Raw genomic sequence first — 20,568 nt, forward strand, 5'->3', positions numbered from 1 at the left:
ATCTGAGTGTCTGAATTCTGTCTTAGCGTAGCTTTAATTTATACTTGTTTCGTTATAGTTGATGTTGAGTTCTTGAATGTTTAAGAGCCATTGTAATTCCTTCTCTGTAAACTGTCCATAGCTTTTGTTCATTTTCTTTTAGATTTCTATCTTTCTGCATTTTTAAATCAACTTTTTATGTTGGCATAATTTTAGATTTAAAGATACCATTATTAAGACCATATGGTTTTCATAAGAGACTCTTAATCTCAGGAAACTGTGGGTTGCTGGGGGCTCAGGGGGAGGGATGGAGTGGCTGGGTTATGGACGTTGGTATGTGCTATGGTGAGTGCTGTGAATTGTGTAAGACTGATGATTCACAGACCCGCACCCCTGAAGCAAATAATGCATTATATGTTAAAAAAAAAAAAAAAAGACCGTATGGTTTTAATATAGACAAACAGATCTTTGGGACAGAATCAGAAGTCCAGAAATAGATCTGTACCTCTATGGACAGTTGATTTTTGACAAATAAGAGAAGGCAATTCATTAGTGAAAGGATAGTCTTTAAAAAAAAAACCTGGGTCTCAGGGCACCTGGGTGGCTCCGTCAGTTAAGCGTCTCAGGTCATGATCCCAGAGTTCTGGGATTGAGCCCCACATGGGATTTCCTGCTCAGTGGGGAGCCTGCTTCTCCCTCTCCCTCTGCCTCCCCCTCACGTTCGTGCTCTCTCTTTCTCAAATAAATAAAATCTTTTTAAAAAATGGGTCTGGGGGCACCTGGGTGGCTCAGTGGGTTAAGCCTCTGCCTTCGGCTCAGGTCATGATCCCAGCGTTCTGGGATCGAGCCCCATATCAGGCTCTCTGCTCGCCCGGCGGGAAGCCTGCTTCTCCCTCTCCCACTCCCCCTGCTTGTATTCCCTCTCTCGCTGTGTCTCTCTCCGTCAAATAAATAAAATCTTTAAAAAAAAATTTAAAAAAATGGGTCTGGGGCATTGGATATCCAAATGCAAAAAACCCTTAAACAAAACAAAAACAAAACAAACTTTGATCAGTGCTTTGCACTGTATATAAAAATTAACTCAAAATGAAAGACTGACCTAAATGTAACATCTAAAATAATAAAATGTGTAGTAGAGAAGATAGGAGAAGAAACAGTTAAGACAATAAAAAGAAAACTGCAGATTGGGAGAAATACAATCAAAAGTGGGTAAAATATTTGAACATTTTATAAAACAAAACACAAACAGAAGGCAAATAAGCATATGAAAAAAATCGTATTAGTCTTCAGGCAAATACAAATTAAAACCACAACAATATACCTCCACACATCTCTTAGAATGGCTGAAATTAAGAAAACTGACCATACCAAGCATTGGTGAGGATAGGAGAAGTAGAACTGTTACATATGGTTGGTGGGAATGTAAAATATTACAACTTCTTTGGAAAAGAGTTTGGTAGATTCTTAGTGATTTAAGCACACACTTGCTGTACAATCCAGCAATTCCACTCCTAGATATTTACCCAAGAGAAATAGAAGCATATGTCTATAAAGAGAGCTGTCCGTGACTGCTTGTAGTAGCTTTCCCCCCACGTAGCCAAAAGGTGGATACAAAAAATGTTTATCAACAAGTGAATGGATCAACAGACTGTGTCATGTCCGTGCAATGGAATAGTACTCAGCACTGATTTGTGCCACAACATAAGGAACCTTAAAATAATGATAGTGTGCGGGGCGCCTGGGTGGCTCAGTTGTTAAGCGTCTGCCTTCTGCCCAGGTCATGATCCCAAGGTCCTGGGATCGAACCCCACATTGAGCCCCACATTGGGCTCCCTGCTCAGCAGGAAGCCTGCTTCTCCCTCTCCCACTCCCCCTGCTTGTGTTTCCTCTATCCCTGTGTCTTTCTCTGTCAAATAAATAAAATCTTAAAAAAAAAAAAAATGATGATACTATGAAAGAAGCCAGGCAAAAAAGGGCACATACTGTGTGATTCTGTTTATATAAAATTCTTAAATATGTAAAACATTCAAACTACATAATACACATTTTTATGTTTTATGTGCTCAGAAACCTGAACACCCTTCATTTACAGGAACTTTAAACTCAAGAAGCAACAGCATCCTTCCATCCAGTGTGGAAGCTGAAATAGGCAAAAATTTCCTCTCCCTGCCCTTTGCAGCTAAAACGTGGGCATATGACCTGAACTACCTGGCATGCTAATCAGGACTTTAAACCTTAAGGGGTTCAATGTGAAATTATCTGTAATAGAGTCAAGGGCTAATGTTAGGGAAGATGTTTTCAAGGGTACGGAGATCAGCTGGGAGATAATGGGTGATGGGATCAGGGTGGATATTCCAACAGATTATACCTGTTACAGCATCGTATCATGTATTTCCTCCCTTTGTCCTTTTCTATTTCTTTTTCAGTGGTTACTTGCTAAGGACTGTGAACGGCTTCCTACTCTTCTGTAGTAAACATTACTGCCACTTACCACTCTCTGGTTCCCCCTTCCTTTCCAGGGAAGGCTCTACTTTTTAGCCCTTTTATACTTGGCAGGGTCATGTGATAAGTCCAGGCTGAGGCACTGAAGAGCCCTGCATCATTCTCCAGTGTCTCTTCCCCGACATTGTGACAAACTGTCACGGAGAATGGACCCTCCATTGTTCTGGGTCCCCAAGTGACAAGATGGAGCAGACTTCCTGGCTCCAACCCTCACTGCTTATGTAGGGTGAGTGAGAACTTGTTTTTGGGTTAAGCTGCTGAGGTCTAACGGTTCAGTTTTCTTACCCAACATGCCATTTGATACATTCTTTCCCTGTTTAGATGAATCAGAGTCAGTATCAATGCCATGACAAATTCAGATTTTGGTACTAGAAGGGGGTTTGTAGGCAACATACATGTGGGGAAATAGGAGGAATCTAGAATTTAGAATTGGTTTTCAAGCCTTATTTGGGTCTAAAGTCAATTTTTTTTTAAACCCCATTAGTATTCAGAGACAGGTTTCTGGCAGCCTGTGAAATATAGTAGTAAACAGTTACATCGTCTCTGATTGAATGAGGGGCTCATCAAAGGCAAAGTATATGATAATGATGGCTCCTATAACACTTATGCGCCAGGCACTGTACTATGCACACATACTAACTTATTTAACGAAATGAAGGACATAAAGAAATCAAGGACCAACAGGCAGGTGAAGGGGCTGTATCTAACGGCACTAGGGAGCTTAAAGAAAAAAACATAAGGCCTAAGTTAAAGTCTGTTTTGTGACTCCAGCTCCCACCAGATAGCCTTGCCTTCACAGTTGTAGCAGGTTCCAGCCCCACTGATGGGCCCGGCTTTCGGTCTTCAGTGCCACCACCTCCCTCCTGGGCTGCTCTGGGTCTCGGGATAGTCATAGCTCCTCAGTTTCCTCACTGTCCCATCTGCTCCGTAGCGGTTCTGTCATTGTGTAACCAGTTCTCAAATTAAAATCCCTCATTTGAAATACCCTGATTGTCCTGATTGGATTCCAATTGATAATAGTTCCTAAGACTAGGAGCTCTGATATCAATTAATTTTTGCTGTATAACAACCCACCCAAACCTTAAGGGCTGAAACAATGATGTGTTACTTTTGCTTATGGGTCTAGGGCCATTTGCTGCTGATCTGGGCTAGGCTTAGCTGATGTCAGCTGGGAGAGCACACAACTGGTTAGTATGTTGGGTTAATTAGTAGGTTGGGTCTGTATTCACATATCTGGCTGTTGGAGAACATCAACTGGGCAATGTAAAATGGGCATGGATACAGAGAGGGATACTAATATTCACTTTTGTCAACTATCCACCAAAGGCCCTAAGAAATAATCTCTCAAAGTGGGATTCTGGTTTTGGGTTGCTCACCTGTTTGACTACTGTATAGAATCCTGCCCTACTGTGGGTTACTACTGTGTCATGTAGTGACATCACAATTATTTAAATTATTTTATCACTATTAAGCTTGGTAGGAAGTGTACATTGGGGGTGCCTGGGTGGCTCAGTGGGTTAAAGCCTCTGCCTTCGGCTCAGGTCATAATCTCAGGGACCTGGGATCGAGCCCCACATCGGGCTCTCTGCTCAGCAGGGAGCCTGCTTCCCCTTCTCTCTCTGCCTGCCTCTCTGCCTACTTGTGATCTCTCTCTCTGTCAAATGAATAAATAAAATCTTAAAAAAAAAAAAAAGGAAGTGTACATTGAAGAGAAGACTTCGGGACACTACATAGGTGCTGTACTCACCATTGTGGCCATAATAAGTACAAGGTCTTTGAGATGGGATTGCTGCTTCTGACTGTTCCGGAGAATGTACAGAAATAAAATGAGAACTCCAAAAATTGGAAATCTCAGGTCAAGGCATAGACACAGACCAAGATGGTTCCCTTGGAGCCTGTGTATTTGTGTATGTGTATGTGTATGTGTATGTGTATGTGCATGCATGTGCATGTGTACTTGTAGTCGTAAGGCATACATGGCTGAGGATAAGGCCCCAAATCAAATTGTGTGATGTACATAATTAGAATGTAAGTTTATATACAACTTCTAAAAGTCTCTTGTGTTGGTGGGAATGCAAACTGGTACAGCCACTGTGGAAAACAGTATGGAGGTTCCTCAAAAAGTTAAAAATAAAACTGTCCTACAACCCGGGATGCCTGGGTGGCTCAGTCGGTTAAGTGTCTGCCTTCAGCTGAGATCATGATCCTAGGGTCCTGGGATCGGGCCCTGCATCAGGCTCCCTGCTCAGCAGAAAGCCTGCTTCTCCCTCTTCCACTCCCTATGCTTGTATTCCCTCTCTCGCTGTCTCTCTTTCTCTCTGTCAAATATATAAATAAAATCTTAAAAAAAAAAAAGAATAAAATCTTGCCATGTTGTGGATGGAGCTAGAGAGTAAAATGCTAAGCAATACAAGTCAATCAGAGAAAGACAAATACCATCTGATTTCACTCGTATGTGGCATTTAAGAAACAAAACAGATGAACATAGGAGATAAAAAGAGAGAAGGGGGTGGAGAGAGAGAGAGGCAAACCAGAAAACAGACTCTTTACAATAGGGAACAAACAGGGTTACTAGAGGGAGGTGGTTGGGGGATGGGCTAGATGGGGGGTGGGCATTAAGGAGGGCACTTGTTGTGATGAGCACTGGGTGTTATATGTAAGTCGTGAGTCACTAGGTTCTACACCTAAAACTAATGTTACTCTGTATGTTAACTAACTGGAATTTAAATAAAAACTTTAAAAAGTCTCGTGTTAAAATTAGAGAATTTGGAAAAACTGGAAACCCTATACTTGGAATGAGAGCATTTGGGTGGATTCAGATGAATCTGAGAACTTATAATTCTACTCCTTCTGAGCTTCCCTTGTCAGTGGAAACAACCCCTCCTCTTCATTCTCTCTGAGAAAACAAGTCTTTTCTTGCTTAAAGACTCCATAAAGATCTCACCCAAGACAGTTAATTTATAAGGTGATGCCTATTCTCATTGCCTAAAGACCTAATACCTAGAGTCAAAAATCAAGGTCTGCTCCAGTAGGAGATAGGTACACTAAAAGAATTTAAAGCTCTTGCTAATTTGTGTTAGTAGGGAAACACGTGTGAGAATGGATTTTAATGATACTGGATTGAGATGAATGAAATATAATATTGGATTGAGCTGAAGTTCTGAAGTTGTTGAAACAGGTATATTTACCTCATATTCTGGATTTAATATGTTGTCCTAGTCAACTGTAAGTGGTTCTAAGAATTTTCTTGGATGTTAACTAAAATTTGAATTCAGTGGTAACCTACAACCAATGAGGCTGAGATGTCATAAGTTTTTTGGCATGATGTAGAAGAAATCCAAACATTTAGGGAGACAGAAATGTTGAAGTGAATTTATCGGGTTCATACCATTCACCTTCCCCCAACTATGCTCCTGGACATGGTGGGGGACTCAGAGGACTCTCTTTTTCACTAAGTCATTGAGAAATGAGTCAGTGTGGGGAAATACTGATATTGAGATGGACTCTCAGATTTCAATGAGAATTATGGGATTTCCATTATTAGAGAAACCCTAGCCCTAGTGAGCAGAAACATGACTTGAATTGTCACAGTAACAAGTTATGGTACCTCATCATGTTTCCATACCTAAACCAGTTTATAGATCTGGAGTCTCTTGACTGAAGAGGGGTCTATGTCATCTCAAGGAAGGACCTGTTTCATTTAGTACAATAACTGTATCCTTGGAGGAAAATACAGAATTGACACTAGCTCTGAGTTGACAATTTCTAGAGGCTAGAAATAGCATCGTGACCTACTAAACAGAGGTGTATGGAGAATAGGGGATAAATTAAATTCCACCCCTGAGTTTATCTCACAGTGGTCCCATCATATAACAGAGCCACTCTGTAGTTTCTGAATTCGTGACTTCACAGTTGGAATATATGTATTTAGCAACTAGTAGAGTACTCACATTAGTCTTTTTGGTATAAGGGCGAACATGGTAAGAAGGGTCAAACTGAAGCCAATGGAAAAATCTCTCCTACTAAAGTAGTAGATCAAGTTATATAATAATACCAACTCCCTGTGGCAATTGTAAAGATTAGTGGAACCATTAAAAACAAACACTGCAGGTTGTCAATTCATATCACACCCTTGTTTACTATCTAATGATATTAGATTAAGATGAATGGAATATAATATTGGATTGAGCTGAATTTCTGAAGTTACTGAAACATGTACACCTCCCTGAGATTTGTTAATATCCTTGCTTGTTTGGTCAGCATAAAAGACAGACACATTTGTAGAATGCCTGGCAATCATCATAAAGTTCATCGAGTGGTGACCTCAATGACAGCTACTTCTCCTGGTCTTGTACCTTTGCAAGGGCAAATAAACACACTCCCTGGTATTTGTTCTGCAGGTGACAGATGTTTTTCCTTATACCAGTTAGTAAGAATTATCCAAAGCGGTTTGCTTTTACCTGGCAGAGACATCAGTAAACCTCAGAGTTACACAAAGTCTCCTGGTTTTCATAATACAATCCACAGCATCCTAACCACCTGGACATCTTACAGGCTACCATTGTTAACACCATGCTGAGCATTTTGAGCAGAAAGGAGCAAGAATCCCAGATGTCATGCTAATACAAATGTATGCAAAGAAGTGGAAGAAGAATTCAGGGGCCCAACACATCAGTGACATTTCTATGGAGCATGTAGGGTTATTGGCTCTAGGCAAGTTCTTGCACTTTGCACCACTTACCAGCAAATCAGAATGTGTGTAAAGCTCAGTGGGACCTTTCGGATATAGGAGGCAAGGTATATTGTACTTAAGTGCCACTCTGACTTATATATTGAGAAACCAATATCCTGCCCATTTTGAGAGAGACCCAGGGCAAGAGAATGTAAAACAGTCTGCAGAGCAAGGATCTGTGCCCCTTAGCAGGTTAAAGTGGCAGATACAGGCACTAAATAGAGCATTTTGCATAGCCAGGTAGACAATGAATACTGAACACAATGGGATTCTAAATTTACTTCGACTATGATCTCTCCTACCCACCATGAACTTAATGCTTTCTGATCCAACAAACTAAAAGCGTGGATATATGCAGCTGTAATCCATCGTCACTGGAACTCATTTCTATGAGATTGGACTCAGGCAGATTGAAAAATTGGTGACAAGAAAGTCTGAGGTCCTTTATGGGCTTCTGAAATGGGTACAGAGGGTAAGGATGTGAGTGTCACCTGAAAATACTCACCACAGAGCAATCTTAATAGAGCAGGGTCTCAGTCATCAAGTAGAGAAAAACTTCTGTGATGTTAGCTAACCTCTTTTTGTAATCACCACAGTGCTTCCTAGATGACCCATGTACAAAGTGGCCTTGGGGGCAGGGATGGAGGCTACCCAGTGACTCAGTAAGATAGACTTTCCTCTCATCAGTGATGATCTGGCTTTCTCTGCGGCTAAATGTGTAAGCACCCAACAGCAGAGGCCACCCTGACTACATCAGATGACTCCTTTCTTTGAGGGACTGTCTGGCCGCTGGTGGCATATTGGTTATTTTGGATCTTTTCCATCAGGGAAGGAGAAGAAATTTGTCCCCAAGCAAATATATTCTGGGTAAAGATATACCTTCCTTTTCCATAGTGCCTCTGCAAGCACCACCTCTTACGGACTTATAGAATGTTTTATTCACTGCCTCTGACAGGATGTAGATTTTATTGTCAGTTAAGTGCAATGATAGGTTCCTGTCCGTGGAATTCACTGGTCTTACCATGGAAATCCTAACCCAGAAGCAGCTAACTTTACAAAATGGCCTAAAGAAGAATCAGTTATAGTATCAGCTCTAAGGCAACACTTGGTGAAGTTGGGAGTTCTGTCCTAAAGGTTTGGGATATATCTTAAAATAGTGGTTGCTGTATCATATTGTCTTCCTCAAAGCCAGAATGTATGGATCCTGGAACTTGGAAGTAGAGATGTGAGGCTTTCTTTTACACCAAATAATCTATGGGACAATTTTCACTTCCTTCTCTGCAATCTTGGGCTCCGTGAGTTTGGAGGTTCTAGTGCATAGGGAAACAAAAAAAGTGCTGGTCCTGTTGAATTGGGATCTGAGACTTCCCTTGGCCATTTTGCCTTCTCATCATGCTGAATCAATAGCCAGAGAAGGGGGTCTCTATCCTGGATCAGGGAACTGAGCACAGCCACCAAGATGACAGCAGGTTGCTATTACAGAATGGTGGAATGAGGGCTGTAGATAGAACTCAAGGTGTTCCCTGGGAGCCTCTTAAACCATGGCAATCCAATGAATAAAGACCCACTAAGGACTCAGATCCCACAGGGGAAAGGTTTATGTCATCTCACTAGTAAAGAACCCTATTCAGCTGAGCTTCTCGCAGAGGGTAAGGAACATAAAATTGGTGGTGGAAGAAAGAAGTGATCAATATGAACTTGACCTTAGAACTGGCTACAGTGGGGTGCCTGGGTGGCTCAGTGGGTTAAAGCCTCTGCCTTCAGCTCAGGTCATGATCCCAGGGTCCTGAGATCGAGCCCCGCATCGGGCTCTCTGCTCAGCAGGGAGCCTGCTTCCTCCTCTCTCTCTGTCTGCTTCTCTGCCTACTTGTGATCTCTGTCTGTCAAATGAATAAATAAAATCTTAAAAAAAAAAAAAGAACTGGCTACAGAAATGAGGACTATAGGAGGCATGTATATTTATATTATAAATGTAAGTATGTGTGTGTGTATATATATCTTTTTATATGTTAACTAATTATTTTCCCTTTTTCCTTCTCCTCCTGCTTGGTTTTTTTTTTTCCCCTTAAGGAGGAATGTTAGTTATTCTTTTCTTTACAATTTAGATCAGAGTTCACCAAACTGAAGAACCACATATAGTCCCAAGGGAGAGGACCTCATGTCATCTTGGGTTCCTGGACACGATGAGGGAAACAATGTTGGGTGTTACTTTGTGTTTCACCCTTTTGGGAAGAAAGTGGTTGCTTATGCAAAAGTGGGTTAAATTCTGCAAGGTAGAAACATGAAATTGTTTTATGGGAGTTAGGCATGGGTGGAAGAAGTATGGGTGCTTTGTGACAAAATGGGTGAACTGTGGTAGACATTTGTTTACTGTCAGATTCCTCTCATCTTATCTGTGCTTTGCTCACTATGGCGGCGACCTACATCTTCCAGACGCCCTTGCATCTGACTAATGGATAGCACTGGACAGTGGAAAACAGGAAGACAGGATAGGAGAAGGAGAAAAGTCTGTATGTTTCTCTCTTGTATTTAGGTCACATCTTTAACAGTGACTGGGACTCCTCTCTTTATTGTCCCCACTTGTGTCTGGCAACTCATGCTAGGTTCTAGCTCTTTCTGGACATTCTACAATTTTTCCTTCAGCCTTAGAACTGCTACTGCCTTCATTTAAAAGAAAAAATTGTGGGTTGCTCCACTCTCTTGCATACTCCTCAGGTCTGTTATTACCTCTTTTATATGTCCAGTTCTCTGCGTTAAATCCCCACTGTTTAAAATTCCGAGAATAGTACTATCTGTTTTCCTAACTAGACCCTGACTAGTGATAAAATCTGTGTGTATGCATGTATGTGCACATGTGTGCGGTATAAATCAATTTGTGTAAAATACTATGTAAATATGTGTGTGTGTGTGTGTGTGTGTGTGTGTGTATTCATGTGGTAGGTATGTAATGCCTATAAAAAGACTTTTGAAAGGTAGGTTTTCAAAGGGAAGATAAAGGGGGGCTTTCAATTTTCTCTGTATCTTGTTTATTTTCAATTAGTTTTTACAACAAACAACTTTGTAGTTTTAAAACTAAAAATTCAAAAAAATTTTTTGAATGACTCAAAGTTTCCTAAGTAATGATCTGTCCATCTAGTGGCAACTTTAACATCTTTAATGTTGTACTTAGAGGGAATATTATTATTCTTGCATTGACTTCTTATCTACACCTCTACACAATCCCCTTTCTTAAGCAATATGAGAAGTGTGTATCTGCATGGATCAGTAAAAATATTTCAGGTTTGATTTTCTGGTGAGAGATTCTATTTTGTTTAATGTGGTCCAACAAATAGTATTTCCTCAACACTCACGCAGGTTACGAAGTCACTGTATCTCCTTCCGATGTCAGTACGTCCATTCTGCAACTGCTATGTCCACTCTTATACAATCCAAAATGAATATGAGGAAAAGTATGAGTATACTGTGTGGGTGGTCTTGCCATTTTTGTTAGTGAATTTTTTTTTTTAGTGCTAAAATTTATCAAGTGCTAATTTCCTCAGGAATAAAACAAGATGATACTCTTAACTTCAGCAACCTGAAGGAAGTGCCATATAATTACACTGTCACCCTAAGATTGTTATAATCCTTTTTAGCCCAGTAGATTTTGATGTTGTGAATAAAAGGAACATCCGTTTTAGAAAAAGCCCAGCAATATTCCGGTGATAAGACTTTAGTGGGTTTGTGGAGAAAGAAATACTTGTTTAAGTGACTTTCATCATGCCAGACTGCTTCAATGCTGTTTTTCTTGTCGTTCATGATTCCTTTTAAGCACTCCCTGGCAATATTGAGAACTTGAATGGGCGTGCCACCAAATACAGCAGCATGGTAATAAAAATCTCCCATACCGAAAGGTATATATGCTTCTGATAACTTATTTCTTTCATATGGCACTCCTATAGGGTCTTCCTTGTACCAGTAAGCGTGTAACTGAGCTACTGAGTCCCCCAGAGTCTCCAGTCCATACTTCCTGATGAAAACTTGATCCACGTCCATGCAGAAGAGAAAATCAACTTCATATTGGATATGGTCTTCAACGTGTTCACTGATAGCCTTCATGTGCATCATACTGATATCTTGCCATCGCTTCTCTCGCTTGATTTCAAACACTTTGATCGAACGGAGGCGACTCAGCTGTATCCAAGGCATTCTGGAGAAGTCATCTATCAGGACATAAATTATGACTTTATGGCCAACCATGAAAAACTTATCTGCAGAGAACATAAATTTCTTCAAATAGTGGTCAATGTATCTGTGAAGCAAATAAGAAATGACTGAGTTCATTGTCTTATATTTTGGTGAAACACCTACTACTTTAATTATCCTGGCTATAGATTGTCCAAACATGCTAGTAAGCAAACCAAATATTAGAAGTACTTCTTGAGTTGTAGTTAAGTGGTGTAAAAGCAAGTGAAGTCATCTGCTTTTCCTCTCCCTGACGGGGTTCTGCAAATTATAGGAAAGAAGGGGACTTCCTCATGAGGGGGAATGAAACTTGGTGAGGTCAGGAAACAGCATCGAGCCCAGGGCAAGATGACAGCCAGAGCCTTCAGGGTGATCAGAGAAGAGGGCATTTGCTTTTCAGGTTGTAGGCAAGAAGGTCTTGAGGCATTGCAAGAGCAGTGATTGATGTCTGCGGCTTGCTTTATGAGGAGTCAGTTATGCAGAAAAGGTCACAGGTAGCCTGGCCAGCTACCGCAATCTGCACTGTCTCTCTTGTTTTGCCTCATGGTCTTTAATATAACGCTAAGGTTGCAGGATTAGAAAACAAAACTTTCTGATTTCTGGTCCCTCCAAACAGTGAAAATTCTCAGAACAATACGTGGCCTGAGGTAACTTAAAAAAAGGATGGGCAATCATACACACTTCAGCCTCAAATAATATTTATATAATCACTAAAAATAAGTTCTGAATATTGACCTAAGTTTTAAGAAACATAGCGGTTGGAGTCGGGAGAAAACTTTCCAGTTTGGATTATCTAAAATATTTAATAATTAAAGCAAGATAAATTATGAAAAATATCACTTGAAATAGTCTACTGAGTTGGAAACTAACAACTCAAGTGCAAAGAAATACAATTTATCCACATTTTTTATGGTTCGTGCTTTGGTATTACGTTTCAGAAATCGTTTCCTCCCCAAAGTAGTGAAAATATGCTCCTATGTTTTTCTCTAGTTGCTTTATTGTTTTAACTTTCACATTAAGTTGGTTATCCATGTGAATGAATTTTTGTGTATGACATACTATAGGGCTGTTTTTGTTGTTCTCGGCCTTTAATAGTAATCCTATTTGCCAGGAATGCCTGGGACTCACCTGAGCCCGGCTACTTGTGGCAAGACCCCCCACAGACATTTCCCCTACAGAGCCAATGTTGGCTGGACCAGTCCTGGTGGTTCTTATTACACTTGCAAGATGCATCTCAGGAACAACTACCAGAGAACTTTGAAAAAATGAGATTTATTACTCACAAGCACTGGAGGGTACAAGGTAAGTGCAGGGTCACAGAGCGAGGTCCTAGGTAGGGAGAGAGAAGGGGGTACCTTGGAGGTTCCACCTTTATTGGGGTCGGGGGTGGGGTGCCTGGGGTTTCACAGTTTAAAACCTAATAGCAAGAATGAAAGCACAGGAAGGAAAATGCAGGGTCACTCAAGTGGTCGGTTTTGTAGGTTACCCAGGCCTCTCTTTAAAAGGGGAATTTCATGGGAGGGGTGGCCTGGCTCTTTACCTAGTTGTCTAGCTAGTGACCACGTCAAGACTGGCAATAGGCTTATTTGAGTTGGATGTCTTTGACATGGATGTCTCAGTGATCAAAAGCTTAATGGCAGGCATTTACAAGGAAAAAAGTTTATTGTCAGGCACTCTCACTATAATGGCAAACTTTTTTTTTTCGATTTTTAAAAAACTTTCTATTTTGGAATGGTGTTAGATTTATAAAACAGGTGCAAACATATTATAGAGAGTTCCTGTATGTGCTCTACCCACCTTCCTCTACTGTTAATGTCTATAACCGTGGTACATTTGTCAAAACTAGGAAATTATCAGTGGTTAAATACTATAACTAAACCACAGATTTTGTTTTGATTTCACCAGTTTTTCCCCTGAATGGCCTTTCTAGTTTCCAGGCTCCAATCCAGAATACATATTGCATTTCGTCATGATGTTTCCTCAGGCTCCTCTAGGCGGTCTCAGTTTCTCTCCAGTTTGGGTCTTTCTGATGTTTTCTTAGGTAAAGTTAATTTTTAATACAGTCACATTTATCAACCTTTTCCTTTATGATTAGTATTTTCTGTATCTTGATTAAGAACTCCTTTCTTGTCTTGATTTCACAAAGATACACTATGGTTTTCCCTTCAACCTTTGGTCTTCAAGCTACCTGGGAATTATATTTGTATACACTTGCCATCTATACATGCCATAGAGGTACAATTGTGGTGTTCTCGTGCTGACATCACCTCTCTCCAGCCTCCTTGTGGAAGTCTTTCCCTACAGATCCACAATGTCATAGCCATAGCCACAGTCTTTCACTTCTGCATGGGTGTGTATGTTTTATTATATTGGCTTATTCCTTCCTGTTGCAAATATTCATGTCTAAATGCTCCATATAGGTACTTTCTTTTTTTTTTTTAAGATTTTATTTATTTATTTGATGGATAGAGACACAGAGAGAGAGGAAACAAGCAGGGGGAGTGGGAGAGGGAGAAGCAGGCCTCCTGCTGAGCAGGGAGCCTGATGCAGGACTCGATCCGATCCCAGGACTCTGGGATCATGACCTGAGCTGAAGGCAGATGCCCAAAGACTGAGCCACTCAGGCGGCCCACATATAGATACTTCCAATCTATCCTGTTTTAAGTCCCACCTATACTCCTATTTTCAGAGGCACTTGATGCCATTAATAACTGAGATTCTCAGTGGTTCTTTAACACACATGAAAAAAGTTAATGAGGCTTTGGTTTCAGTGCCCCTTCATTTGCATAGGACTCGTTAAGACTCAGTGTGTTCTACCAAAGGAGGGTGGGAAGGAAGCAGAAGCTCCACTTATATCCTGAAAGTAGGAGCATTGCTCTGGCATGGGGTCAGTCATTGTGCCTTCTTACAGATCCTGGGGCAGCAATGGAGACAGATCAGAACAGATCTGGGAAGGAGGTACACAGGAGCTTCTTCTGTAAGGATTCCTCCCTCCCTCCTTCCCTCCTTTCCTTCTTTTTTTTTTTTTTTAAGATTTTATTTATTTATTTGAGAGAGAGAGAGTGAGTAAGAGAGAGAGCACAATTGGGGGGAGGAGTTGAGGGAGGGGGAGAAGCAGACTCCCCACTGAGCAGGGAGCCTGATGTGGGGCTTAATCCCAGATTTCAGGATCATGACCTGAGCCAAAGGCAGGCACTTAACCAACTGAGCCACCCAGGAACACCTGTGTTATTTTCTTTTTAAATATAAATTACTATCAGGGGTGCCTGGCTGGCTTAGAAGAGCATGCGACTCTTGATCTTGGGGCTGTGAGCTCAAGCCTCACATTGGGTGTAGAAATTACTAAAAAAAACAAAACAAAAAACTTATAAAATAGGTCTATTTTAAAAAAGAATAAGTTACTATCAATATTTAATAATGAGTTACTATAAAGTTGATAAAATTCGAAATTTTATTTTATTTATTTTATTATTATGTTCAGTTAGCCAAAATAAACATCATTAGTTTTTGATATAGTGTTCAATGATTCATAAGTTGCATATAACACAGGTGCTCATCACAACACGTGCCCTCCTTAATACCCATCACCCGGTTACCCCATCCCCCATCTCCCTCCCTTCTGTAACCTTCAATTTCTCGTGATTTGTCTCCCTCTCTGATTTCTTCCCATTCAGTTTTCCCTCCCTTTCCCCATGGTCCTCTGCCCTATTCCTTATATTCCACATATAAGTGAAACCATATGATAATTGTCTTTCTCTGCTTAACTTATTTCACTTAGCATAATACCCTCCAGTTCCACCCATGTGGATGTAAATGGTAGATATTCACCCTTTCTGATGGCTGAGTAATATTCCATTGTATGTATGAAACACATCTTCTTTTTTTTTTTTTTTAAAGATTTTATTTATTTGTTTGACAGATCACAAGTAGGCAGAGAGGCAGGCAGAGAGAGAAGGGAGGAAGCAGGCTCTCTGCCGAGCAGAGAGCCCGATGCAGGGCTTGATCCCAGGACGCCGGGATCTTGACCGGAGCCGAAGGCAGTGGCTTTAACCCACTGAGCCACCCAGGCGCCCCTGAACCACATCTTCTTTATCCATTCATCTGTTGAAGGACATCTCAGCACCTTCCACAGTTTGGCTATTGTGGACATTGCTGCTATGAACATTAGGGTGCATGTGTCCCTTCTTTTCACTACATCCGTATCTTTGGGGTAAAAGCCCAGTAGTGCAATTGCTGGGTCATAGGGTAGCTCTATTCTTAACATCTTGAGGAATCTCCATACTGTTTTCCAGAGTGGCTGTACCAACTTGTATTCCCACCAACAGTGTAAGAGAGTTCCCTTTTCTCCACATCCTCACCAACATTTATTGTTTCCTATCTTGTTAATTTTTGCTATTCTAACTGGTGTAAAGTGGTATCTCATTGGGGTTTTGATTTGTATTTCCCTGACGGCTAGTGATGCTGAACATTTTTTCATGTGTCTGTTAGCCATTTGTATGTCTTCATTGGAGAAGTGTTTGTTCATGTCTTCTGCCCATTTCTTGACTGGATTATTTGTTTTTTGGGTATTGAGTTTGAGAACTTCTTTATAAAAATTTATAATTTTAATGGGTAATATATAAGTTGTTCAACTTAATACTTTTTTGTAAATTTTGGGGTATGATTTTGATATGAGGGCAGCACTTGCTTCATAAAATGAATTGGAAAGTGTTCCTTTCTCTTCAATTTTTCAAAGATTATATAGAACTGATGTTAATTCTTTAAATATTTGGTAGAATTTTCCAGTGAAAACATCTGGGCCTGGAGACTTTAGGAGTTTTTAAAATTATGAATTCTGTTTCCTCAACCGATATAGGGCTATTGAAACGGTTGATTTCATGTTGGGTGGGTTGTGATAGTGTTTTCAAGCTCTGTTTCACCTAAGTTTTCAAATGTATGTGTGTAGAGTATAGTATTCTCTGATTATTCTTTTGATGTCTGCCAGGTATGAGGTGATACACTCTGTTTCTTTCCTAATATTGGTAATTTGTTTCAAATTTTTTTCTTTGCCAGACTTCTTGGATGATTGTGAACTTTACTGATTTTTTTTTTCAAGGAAAAAGCTTTTTGATTCTTTGATTTTTCTCTATGGCTTCTCTGTTTTCAGTTTCATGGATTTCTGTTCTCATCTTTACTATTTCCTTAATTCTGTTTACTTTGTCTTTATTTTGTCCCACTTTTCTTAGATTCTTGAGGTGGGATTATTGATTATCTACCATCTTCTACAATAAAAAGCTTGAATGTAAAGGACATTTGGCATTACCTACCTTCCTACAGCAAATACAGTCAATCCCACAGTAATTTTATGTTTTTCATAATACTTTTCCAATATTTCTTTATCAAAAGTGCCATCCCACACAACTGGAGCTGACCAGTTGGTGGTAGTCAGGTTCATGGATTCACTGTAAGAAAGACATAAGAACTATGAACAAAATACCTTTTAATAAAACATCAGTAGGTGTTACTAAAGTATAAAGCCTGTATCTGGTTGCAGCATTTCCTTACTCCTAATCCAAAGCCTTGATTGTTATGATAAACTAGAGAAATAGCTTCTCAGAAATGGTTAGATCATTCAAAAGTACATTACAGATTAGTTATACTGTGATTCCAAGATCCTTGAGGACACAGATAAAATGTCACCCAAAGTCTAAAGTAAGAATATCTCCTGTATTTGGATAAAATTCCCTGGTGTTAGGCTTTTTGACATTAATTATTTTCAGCGACCATATTTTGAAAAATGACCTTTCCAGTTTCATATTCTAAAATGCTGCCAGGCTACTATTACTGCATACTATCAGAAACAACTTTGTCAAAACTCTGGAAGGTAGAGTTTTAGAGCAATCAAGCAAAAGTTAAATCAAGAAAAGAATGACAACACAATAGGAGAAAGAGAGCTTTGTGGTATTTTAATTTGTCCTTGTACCACTCCCTGCCAGTATGGCAGTGGTACTAAAAACACCAAACCATGTCCTCAGTGGAGTCCTGCTTCTGGAGAAGAAGAATGGATCTAATTCCAAAGGAATTGTGTTTGTCCATTTTGACCCGAGGGCTCCTCAAAGGACTGGACTTCTAGTGCTTTCCTTTGTTTTGCTTAACTCAGAACTCTCTCAAAATGGAGAAATGGGTAAGTGGAGGGCAATCCTTGAAAATGTTTTAAAAAGGAACAAGCCCCTGCCACCTGAGGCAAGAAATTACAGTTGGAATAAACACTAGATGTGCTGAAAGCCTGGGAAGAAAAGTTTGGAAGAGAGTTCTTTGAAAAGTAAAGCCTTTGACAAGATCCTATGTATAATGAGGAATTAGGAAATCCATGCACATGCTCAGAACAGGTTACATGCTCAGAAAAGATCTCTGAAGATCCTAAGCTTTCACCTCTGGATGATATTTAGACTAGGTGAAAACGGGAGGTAAGGCTAAGGTAGAGTTGTAAATAGCTGGGCTGTGTTGAAGGAGGACCCAAACACAGAACCAATCCTCAAGGACTGTGTAAGAGGGTTCATTTCTTTCTTCTTCTTCTTCTTTTCTTTTCTTTCTTCTTTTCTTTTCTTCTTCTTCCCCCTTCTCCTCTTCCTCCTCCTCTTCATCTTCTCCTTCTTCTCCAAGAGCCCTCCAACCACCACCATCACCACCACTCTGGCTCTAGTCATTTAAGAATATCTCTGTCTAACCACTAGCTGACCACAAACCAAAGGAACAGAGACCTCCCAGACCAAACAAGACAAAGAATACAGTCTTTAAAAATAGTTTGGAAAAGTCACTAAAAAGACAAACAACTACAATTCGCAGTAAGCAAGAACAGCTCTAGGAGGTAAGAGAATCTGACTTCCAAAGTGATCACATTATAATATACAAAATGCTTAGTTTTCAACTAAAAATTATGAGGCATGCAAAGAAACAAGAATGTATGGTCCATTCATAGGGGGAAAAATTGACAAAAACTGGGGAATTGACAAAAGCTAGGGAAGCGCAGACATTGGACTTACTAGAACCAGACTTTAAACCAACTATTTTAAATGTGCTGAAAGAACCAAAGAAAACTATGGACAAAGAACTAAAGGAAACCAGGAAAGCAACAGCTTAACAAATAGAGAATGTGAATAAAGAGATAGAAATTATAAAGGGAGCCAAATAGAAATTCTGGAGCTGAGAAGTATAATAGATAAACAACAACAACAACAATAACAAAAACAAAACTTGTAAGATTTCAGCAGCAGATTTGAACAGTCAGAAGAAAGATACACATAGAACATTTTAACCAAAAACAGAATACATATTCTTCTCAAATACACATGGAACACTTTCAGGATGATTATATGGTAAACCATAAAGCAAATCTCAATAAACTTAAGATGGCTGGAAACATGCAAACTATCTTTTTCATTGAAAATGGGATGAAATCAATAACAAGAAAATTTGGAAAGTTCACAAGTATATGAAAATTGAACAACGCACTCTTAAACAACCAATGGGCCGAAGGGGAAAAAAAACCCACAAAAAGGAATAAAACAATACAATGAGATGAATAAAAATGAAAATATGACATACCAAATCTTACAGGATGCAGTGAAAAACAATACTCAGAAGGAAATGTATAGCTGTAAACATCTATATTAAAAAAGAAGAAAGCTATCCTATAATAACCTAACCTTCCACCTTAAGGAACTAGAAAAAAACAGCAAACTAAACCCAAAACAAGCAGAAGGAAGAAATAATAAAGACTGAAGCAGAGAAAACTGACCTAGAAGAAGAGAAAAAAATGATAGAATTAATGAAGTCAGAAGTTAGTTCTTTGAAAAGATCAACAAAATTGACAAATCTTTTTTTTTTTTTTTAAGATTTTATTTATTTGTCAGAGAGAGAGAGAACACCCAAGCAGGGGGAGCAGCAGGCAGAGGAGAGGCAGATAGAGGGAGAAGCAGGCTCCCCGCTAGCAAAGAGATCCCGATGGGGGGGAAAAAAAGCAGAGGGAGTTGAATTTTATCAGCAGGTTATTTGGAATCTGTGTAAATGAATATATGTTTTTTTTCCTTTGTTCAATTGTTGGTTTGAATCATCATCCTGAGTACAAGGATATGCCTTACTTGTCTTGTTAGTGGGATCCTGTGCCAGTTACTTAGCTAGCATCTTTCATTACTGAACCCACCACACTATACTTGGCGTTATTGTCCTGAGCTGGGGCTCTGCAAACCACATTTCTGCTTTGCCAGCGGGCACCCTGGGCGGCTCTGCTAACAGAGGTCACTGGAGGAAAATTACAGGCCTGGAGGAAGAAGGAACTTGCTCTTTCCTGTTTCCAGTGAGCTCCTTGCCTACCTCCTGTTCCCTCAAATCCCACACCCCCATATCAGCAGTTCCTTCCCAGACCAGCAGTTGAATCCAGATTTCAGGTTTTCCAACACTTAAAAACCCAGGCTCACGGTGCCCTTCCCTAGAAGGCTGATTCCCTGTCCCAAGAGGCCTATCAAGAGCTGGGAGGTACCAGCATCAGTGGAGTGCATCAGAGTTTAAGCTCAAGTTACCTAGTTAACAACTTTATACTCGTTAACAATTCTTTGTATTAAATTCCCAGTTAAAATAATTCTGCTGCTTTCTGTGTCCTGATTAGATTTGAAAAAAGTAAAGGTATCACAGGAGGAGAGTCACAGACCATTATCCAATAATGATCTTAACTGGACATCTCCTTGCAAAGTTTTAATTAGGATAAGTCCAGAAATGCTGCAGCACCAGGGAGAAAAACAGGAGGGTATAGTAAGAAGAGGAAGTCAGGCCAGAGGAAAGCTGCCATATTAAAGTGAGAAGTGCGCAGATGGCCCACCTATCTGATTCGGGCTTTGGTTCCCTCCTTGGTGAAATGAGGAGAATCAACCAAAAGATCTTAGATACACTCTTCACACTTTGACCTGACATAATTTTAAGGCCTTTGGGTTTCTGTCATTCTGCATTCTCATTTATGGAGAATGTGGGCCCTAACGTCCATTCCCAATGCATCTCTGTCACTGCTTATTTTTTTTTTTTTAAACGTAATCAAAGATCCATCTGCCATCTAACAGTTGGAATGCCATTTGTAGTATTGTTGCCATCTGTTAACTTCCAAA

At 40.0% G+C, this 20,568-nt stretch overlaps 1 protein-coding gene and 1 long non-coding RNA gene across 2 annotated transcripts in view; one reads left to right on the forward strand and one right to left on the reverse strand.

Moving 5' to 3' along the window:
* Positions 1–11,398, reverse strand: part of GLT6D1 (glycosyltransferase 6 domain containing 1) — a gene marked incomplete at both ends in the record, with an annotated part of 28,555 nt that extends 17,157 nt beyond the window's left edge. The window contains one exon of the mRNA XM_080819491.1: positions 11,189–11,398. Coding sequence (XP_080675617.1) covers positions 11,189–11,398 — 210 coding nt within the window. The remainder of the gene's footprint in view (positions 1–11,188) is intronic.
* Positions 1–20,568, forward strand: part of LOC308353266 — a 72,407-nt gene that overhangs the window by 47,809 nt on the left and 4,030 nt on the right. The window lies entirely within an intron of this gene.

The sequence above is a fragment of the Martes martes genome (genome assembly GCF_963455335.1).
Source record: "Martes martes genome assembly, chromosome: 12".
NCBI lineage: Eukaryota > Metazoa > Chordata > Mammalia > Carnivora > Mustelidae > Martes > Martes martes.